Source organism: Limulus polyphemus, unplaced genomic scaffold, assembly GCF_000517525.1.
Source record: "Limulus polyphemus unplaced genomic scaffold, Limulus_polyphemus-2.1.2 Scaffold3781, whole genome shotgun sequence".
In the NCBI taxonomy this organism is placed as follows: domain Eukaryota; kingdom Metazoa; phylum Arthropoda; class Merostomata; order Xiphosura; family Limulidae; genus Limulus; species Limulus polyphemus.
Window position 1 is genome coordinate 85,718 of NW_013669391.1, and position 8,545 is coordinate 94,262.

Below are 8,545 nucleotides of genomic sequence, written 5' to 3' on the forward strand. Positions count from 1 at the left end.
TCTTCAATACATTTTGACTAACACAGGCATTGTGAGTAACAAATAACTAGTTAAAGGTGCACATGCAGAGATGGAAACCATTTTAGTTTGGTAACATAATTCTGATTTCAACTTTAGATTATGCGATTAAATGCTGATACTTGTATATATTTTGCAGATTTGGTACAACACAATTCAATATACCTGTTGTCAGAATAAAAGTAATAACAAAATCCTTGAAATCATAGTCTTTTAAACATTTGTACTTCTTCAGCATTCCTATCAATTGTGGTTGGCATCTCTTGCTTCAAATCTTGCAAATAGCCAAGGCAATCAGGAAACGTCCAGAGTAGTAAAGCACGCTAATTATACTTCAAGATTGTGTCTGGTGAGTTGAGGTCAGTGTGGAAGATGACAAGGCACAATCATATGTGTCAGTGTTTTATTACTGACTTCATTCAAGGACACCATATTTGTCAAGATTTTTAGAATGAATGCCTCTCTTAAGTAATGATAGTGTCTCAGCCACACAAATAAGCCTGCATTAAGGTACTTTGAGGCCCTGGTGCAATTATTTTTTTGAGCCCCCTTGAATAGAGTACAAGCAAATTTGAAGTTAATTATAATTAATACATATTAAGTTAATTACAGAATATAAGCTTGGGGCCCTGGCACGGTTACGTCATGGTTAATGCCGCCCTGCACACAACTATAGAATCTCTGGAACCATATACCTGTCTACACCAAATAGTTGACTTCATAGTGTTTAAAGGGGTTGCAAAAAAGTATTTGGACCATTATTTCAAACATTTCAGACAAGATGTTGCTTGGAATGGATAGACTCAGATGGTGAAACATCTGGTGCTAAACTTTGATATTCTAGAGCACTGGATGAGAAGCAATTTGATTAACTGGAACCCAGTTGCTACATAGTTATAATGGAGATTTAACCCTGTGAAAAAATGAACAGTTCAAGGATTAAAAAACATGAGAATTTAGCCACTTAGGTGAGTGATCTAAGAGATTGCAAGTATAGACATCCTAATCATATCTCCTGCCATTCATGATGAGATACTGATTGATAAAATCACCAAGGAGTTGCTAAGCACATCCATACAGTACCACATGAGTTTTAGGGATGGTTCATGTCAGATAGAGGCAATTTTTGTGACAACACAGTTCAAAGTAGTCATAGTGAACCATATACTGGAACAACAAAAAAAGAAAAATCAACAGCAGTGGCAAATGCAACTGTAGACTATTGTTTTGAACTAACCTCCACAGCCCAAGATGTCTACCCACACTTTACTGAAGCATTCACCAATAGCTCCACAGCAAAAGATTCAGCAAGGTGTTACAGTGCAGACACCATTGGTTCTCAATGAGCAACAAGGTTACCCTGGCCCAGTTTCTAGGGCTGCACCATTTATACTGAAAAAGTTGGTTACACAAAGATACAAGGAGTGTGAGGAAAGGAGGATGCTTCAACTGTGAGTTATCGGGTTGCTGGAAGTGGGAATGTTCACATCCTGTTCCAAGACAGGATTATTTAGTGTAAGTACTGTTGAGACAAACATCATAGAAGATGTAGGATAATCAATGGTGAGTTACTGCCACACTTATCCTTAGACTTTAAACTAGTAGAGCCTGAAGTCAGTTGGCCCAGCTCAAGTCAGCTTGCACTCACTGTTATAATGACTGATTCATACAACCATAGATTTAGTATCATGTGATATGCACCTATAACAGTATCTATAAATACAAACACACAAAGTTGAGTTTACAGTAGATACTAGAGCTACCAAAATCTTACTACATCTTACTATGTATCAGGATGTCTGAGTGAAGCCACCACATCAGCCAGATAGCACAAGCTTCATTCTGACAATTAATGACAAGTTAGGTGTGTGTGGGAAGGTGCGTCTCTGGCTTCATCTTGGTACTGGTGTTTGCCAATTAAATGGAGATAATTGTCTCTATTTTTGGTTCAGGCACTGGGATGGGCCAACTGAGGAAATTGTCAGCCACTTTGGCTTGTGCAATAAGTTATTTGTAATTGTACAGAAAAAAATCCAGCACTGCCCAGGTTAGGCCCCAAAACAGTGGGCTGCAAACATGCATTTTGAGAAGGAGGTACTGATACTGGCAAACATATAAAAGTGCTTACATCACTACTGGAATTGTAATAAGAAACTAATTCATTTTGCATTTCATCATCACACAACATGATGATGAGGAACCCACTTCAAGTAAACATATATATAGTAGAGATGACTGATATAGGTATTAAATGCTCTTATTTAACACACAAAACAAGTAACAACGTTTCAAACTTCTTAGGTCATCATCAGGTTAAGAATAACATTTTGAAAAGTGACAATTATTGATCACGTGTCACGTGGATGACAATAGTGATAAATATAGGATTGTAAGGAGGCACATATGGTAATTAACACAGTAATATCATGTGTGAACACATTCAAGGAAATAATTAATATAAATATAGCAGTATTCCTTGTTGGTTTAAATTTTTTTATTAGAAGAGCTTTAATTTTTCATTTGTTTACATATGTTTCTTTGCTTAACTATGTTAGTGTTTCCTGTGGTTATATTTTGTTTATTGGAGATACAGTGTTAAAAAATAGGTGGGTATTTTTTTGTGTTCATTGAATCTAGTTTCCATTTTTTGGCTTGGTTCTCTGACACAGAAATCATGGCAGTTTTGCATTGTGCTTTATAAATAACATTAGTATTATGTTTGTCAGAGTAGTTTAGTACCTGGTTTTTTGTATGAATTTAGTGTATACTGAAATGATAAACTTGGTCATGAGTTTTTTCCAAATCTTAGTTATTTTGTCACTGATATCTGGGATGTAAGGTATGCAGCAGTGTAAGGTTTTGTTGTTAGTTGTTTTATTGACTTTTGGATTGTTGGTTGGCTGTCCATTGTGTTGTTGGTTGTGGTTTCTGTGTATAATTCTTAAGACCGTTTATTAATTCCAAATATTATATTAATCCTTAAAACTTGCATATGAATGACAAATTAAATAACCAGGGATTACACTACCAAACAGATAATCATTTTGCTTCTTGTAGACAAAGGTGACACCATACATCAACTTGGATGAAAGGTAGAGAGACAAACGTGGCCTCTTTCCCCCAGGTCGTGTTGCAGGCAAATGGCCAAGAATGTAATCCAAAATATCAGAACTAAATAATTAAAAAAAAATGTTAAGTGAGTCCTGAAAAAATTTAAACACAAATTAAAAACAATATGCACTAAGGTATAGACAAAGTTTTTGTTATGAAAACAAAATGTTGAAGACAAAAAATCAAAATCTGTATATTTAAACCAACATAAAAAACATCTTATTATAACATAATAAAATTTAAGAACAAGAGACCCATTGGTTCATCTAGGCTGTCCCATTGACTAAACTAAATTAAGCTTAAAAATAAAAATACTCAAAGTTAGGCCTTATCAGTTAAATATTTATCAAGCCTTCCTTAAACTCCTTTAAATTTACTGTATCCATCAGATATGAAGGCAACTCATTCCAAAGATCAACCACCCTGTTAGAAAAATAACAACTATCTTAGCTGAAAATGATTCCTACCCTGCTAAAATTTATATTTGTGCAGCACATGATAAAGCATTGACACTAACAGTTCCTTTAACAATCTTGACCACTTCAACCAAATCCCCTTTCCCTCACCTTTTTCAAGAGAAAACAATTTCAGAAATCTTAACCCATCCTCATATGATAGACAACTGTTCTATCCCAGGTTTCTTCTTAGTATCCCTCTGCTAAACCCCTTCTAACAATTCAATGCCATTTCTAAAAACAGGAGCTCAAAACTGAAAACAGTACTCCAAATGTGGCCTGACCAGTAACATATTCAAGAAAGTCATGAACTTTTTAGACTTGTATTAAATACTTTTGTAGATATGACCTAAAATTCTATTTGCCCTACCACTAGCAACAGCACAATGCTTGGAAAGCTTAAGAAACTGATCAACCAAAACCCCAAGATCCTTTTCTTCTATAATATTATTAAGATTATTCACATCACAACCATACTTTTCATTCAAATTATGATAATCCAAATTCGTTACCTTGCATTTATCATAATTAAAAGCCACCTGTCATTCATTCATTCACCCAAATCACCAAGTATTCTAAAGCCTTTTATAAAAGATCAACGATCCCCTCACAGCCAGCAACACCCTAAACTTTGGTATCATCAGCAAATTTAACTTATTGACCATTCCTTTACTTATGTTATTGAAATTACTATTAATTTAAATATAATAATGAGGAGACTGAATTCATTAGGCTTTCTGTTGGTAGATGCAGGAGAAGAAGGTTTTTAGTTGGAAGTTGTTACAGAACAACAAATAAGATTAATGAGAAACTTTGCAGTGAGATTAAGATTTCAGCTGTTAATAAGGTCATAATTACAGGGGATTTTATTTTCAGGCATATAGAATTGGAAATGTTAGTCAAACCATGATGGAGGCAGGTTCTGAGAAACCATCAGTATGGTCTACTTCATCATTTGGTAAGAGAAGCTAGTAGACTAGAAACAATACTATTTTAGATATATTACTAAATTCTAATATAGAAATGCATTTAGTTTATTCTAGTCTTCACTATTGTAGTCCTAGTTTAAAGCTGCCCTTGAAGTTACAGTTACACTTACAGCTGAGATAAAAGCTCTTGCAAACATGCCAGCTCTGACCCTATTTAAATGTAATCAATTACTGAGCCCAACAATCAATCTATTATCAAATTTCACTAATCACCCAGCTCTAACTGCTACTGCTGCTAATATCATATTTGAAGATACTCTCATAACAATTGAGTTTAAAAATGGAACTGAAATGAACATTACTAGAACTTTTTAGTGAGCACAGTGAGCATTTAAACTGCAACTTATGCAGGATCTATGGTTGTAACTCAAATATTCTGTAAAAAAAAAGACAACAGTGAGTAAAAAAAAAGATTACAAATATGAATGACTAATGAAGCCATTTCTAGCATTAATAACAACTGCTCATTGTCATTAAGGATTATAATTACACCAAGAGATTAATGATAGTAACACTAACATTTTTTTTTCTGAATGATAAAACATTAAAGTGAAAATTAATTGGAATATTATTAGTATTTAAAGTGTGATTTAATTATACTTAAAGTCAATTTCTAATTTTGCAATGATTACTAATACATATATTTAACACAGGACAAATCAATTAATATTTAGGTAAATTTTAGTTCAACAGTCAAAGTGCCCTTACCTTTATTATTCTTTAGAGCTAGTGAAATTACTGAACAGTAGAGGCATCACCTTGCACTCAGTCTAGTCACTTGAGATTGTACAATTCCGCATTAATCATGAATAACAATCACAATAATAAGTTAACTTATACCTAGACATTTAGTGAATAGTACTTACCATGATTTTGAGATACCAACACTGACAAAATCTCTTCTAGATAACAGACTAGGTTCTGTAGCTGCTAACCTGTAAAATTTCAATAAATATTGTGTAAGTTAAAATAATTACCTTCAGGTTGCTATAAACATTATTTTAAACTAAATTAACTATTTCTGTAGTTATCTTCCAAACAACACTGTGCACAAAATGTTATTTAGTGGTGATACAAATTTTAACATATTCAATATTCTACTTTCTATGTTCTAAGATTATGAGTACATGCAGGTAAAATCTCTGCATCAACCATCATGTACCACATGTAAAAATCTAAAAACTTTCTCTTATTTCTGCTCTATGAGTGTGCTACTTTAACAGTTTTTAGCACAAAGCTATACAATGAGATTCCTATGCTCTGTCCACACAGAATAAACATGAATGGGTAAAACCAGATGAGCACAGTATTGCCTGAACTGGGCACTTAAATAGCACTAAATGCTACATCTTGTAAGTTATTTGATTACTCCAACTCTTCCATACAATAATCAAAGAAAATAATTTCCATGTCTATTTCAGTTCTTCTGCAATATGTGTGTGTGTGTAATAAAAGCTACATACCAGTATCTATTTGCCCTAACAGGGGAGAGTTAATTCACACTGAATGACATGATTTATATGTTGCTTGATACTGATGCAGTTTTCCTCTACACTAACCACAAGCAGATATTTCCAAGTCTATTACAGTTTTCTGTACTATAAGTCTCTCCAGACCAGCATACAACTGCTAGGATGGGGCAGTTAATTAACAATGAATGGGACATTTCATTTGTCACTACATTACTCCAGTTCTTCTCTACAATAATAAAAAAATCTGTTATATTTCATCTGTAATATAAAAATCTCTTCATACTAGCATATATTTGCCTAGATGGAGCAGTTAATTTGTTAACACTGAAATGCAGAATGACACATCTGATCATTCCAGTTTTCCCCTACACTATTCAAAAGAATTATTTTCAAAACTATTAGTTTCCTGAAATATGAAAAAAAACCTCTCTGGACCAGCATATAGTTAACTAAATGGTTCAATATTACTTTAAACAATTTCTAACTATTAAGCACAAATTTAAGCTACACAAAGGGCTATATGTATGCTGCCTACCACAGATAGCAAAACCCAATTTTTAGCTTAGAAGCCCACAGACTTATTACTGAGCCACCAAGATGCAAAGAACTTATAAGAAATTAAATTGTACTCTCATGTTCCAAATAATAATGCAGGTTCAAAAAATTCAGACTTCAAATTAAAGATGACCAAAAAATAATAATAATAATCGTGCATACCCAAATAAGCATTGTGCAGGGTAGAAAATTTCTCCAAAATTAATAATCATACAGGTACAATTATTTGGAATATGAGAGTAGACATGAAAGTTTTGTAATAAGATTTGCAACTCTTCATAAGCACAAATTTTTAATCTCTCATTTGTTACCTTGAATTTTCAGGATTTGCATATTCTGATGTATGCTGCCTGTTCACAGAAGCTTCTGAAATTTAATTGCCTATAACAATCATCAGTAAAATATTTTAAATAGAAAACTCAAATTTCAGTAACAAACTCAATCTTACATTTTCAGCAGCATGATGATTTCTTCTGCAAGTTGCTGATACATTTTTTAATTCTTCTGTACAGCATTAAGTGTCTTTTTAGTGAATTCTAATTTACTCTTAATAAATAATATATCTTTAACATCTCGAAATACACTTACTAGATTCTCAGGATTAGTACAGCGTATACTCAGACTACATTTTAATTTATTTTGCAGGTAATATTGATAGATAGCCTTAAAGTTAGAATTATTCATTAATATAGTCAGCCAAAAACAATATACTGAAAATGCAAAATGACAAATACTAATCACACTATTCTCCTACAGTTTAACTACAAATGCTATGGAATAATCTGTTTATGCATTTTTCATCAGGTTGAAAAATTTAAAATCTGTTCTCAAAACCAGTTTGTGTTGCGTTTTTTTATGAAATATCACATGCCTGATTTCAAATGTAATTGCTATTTAATTTTGTAGCACAGAATTTTGAATATGTCTTCAGAATTGAATAAAGAAAGAGTTAATTGATGTTCTGCTTGGAGTAGTCAAGATTTTGATGAGAATTCTAGATGAACTGTTAATGGTTTATCTCATACATATATTAATTGAATCATGAATGATATATATGTTATGGTAAATAAATGTGTATTGTTTGTTACTTTTGGACTTTGTGTGAATTCTTTGTTCTTTACACAAACTTCTTCAAGTTAGTGGATTGTACATTCACACTACTTATCCTGGTATTTAAATAAATATCATTTGTAGTGGGTTTATCAAACATATTACCAGTTCCCATTACACAAGTAATCAAAATATTGCCATTATGCTTGTTGTTAAATGCATTACTACATAATTTGGGGGAGGGGGTGTCTCTTGATTTGATGGTCTCAAGTTTGATTTCCATTGCCACTAAATTTTCTCACAGTCTTTATTAATGCAAAGCTACCAAAGCTATGTACCACTGTCACTAATTTTGAATTGTTGCTTAAAGACAGAAACTGGCTGGCAGCACCCACTGCCAACTCTCTTGCTACTTAAGTATTTAATAAATTGTAAGTGTACTGTTCTTTAACATTGTGTTAATTTTCGAATTTATAACTGAGTAATGTTGTATAAGCAGGCCTGAACTAAGGGTGTGGGAGTAAAAGGTTGGGTTCCACCTCCCTCAATTTTCTTCTTCTGGAATTAATAACTATTCTTTCATGTTTTATAAGCATGCATGGTTCTTTGTTAAGGAGTGCACTCATTTTTTCAGAAGTTAATGGTATACAAATAGGTGTTGATCTAGGGACTCCAACTCCCTCCATTTTTTTCAAAAATTAATAAAAAAACAACTAGATATCCTTACACTTACCATATAATATCAACAAGAAAAAATTATATCTCAGTGTTTTTATTTGATTGAGCTATTATGGCAATTAATTTGGCTGAGACTGAAACTAACAACTGATTATGTCTAAGCCAACATAAAAATATGAACATTAATTAAATGTTGCCATAGTTTGTTTGTTTGTTT

The 8,545-nt window shown here is 32.7% G+C and overlaps 1 protein-coding gene across 1 annotated transcript in view; it reads right to left on the reverse strand.

Moving 5' to 3' along the window:
• Positions 1-7,092, reverse strand: part of LOC111088446 (meiotic recombination protein REC8 homolog) — a 10,394-nt gene extending 3,302 nt beyond the window's left edge. Inside the window, exons 1-3 of the mRNA XM_022398579.1 lie at positions 7,049-7,092; positions 5,440-5,508; positions 3,047-3,189 (exon numbers count right to left, since the gene is read on the reverse strand). Coding sequence (XP_022254287.1) covers positions 3,047-3,189; positions 5,440-5,508; positions 7,049-7,092 — 256 coding nt within the window. The remainder of the gene's footprint in view (positions 1-3,046; positions 3,190-5,439; positions 5,509-7,048) is intronic.
• Positions 7,093-8,545: the final 1,453 nt, after the last annotated feature.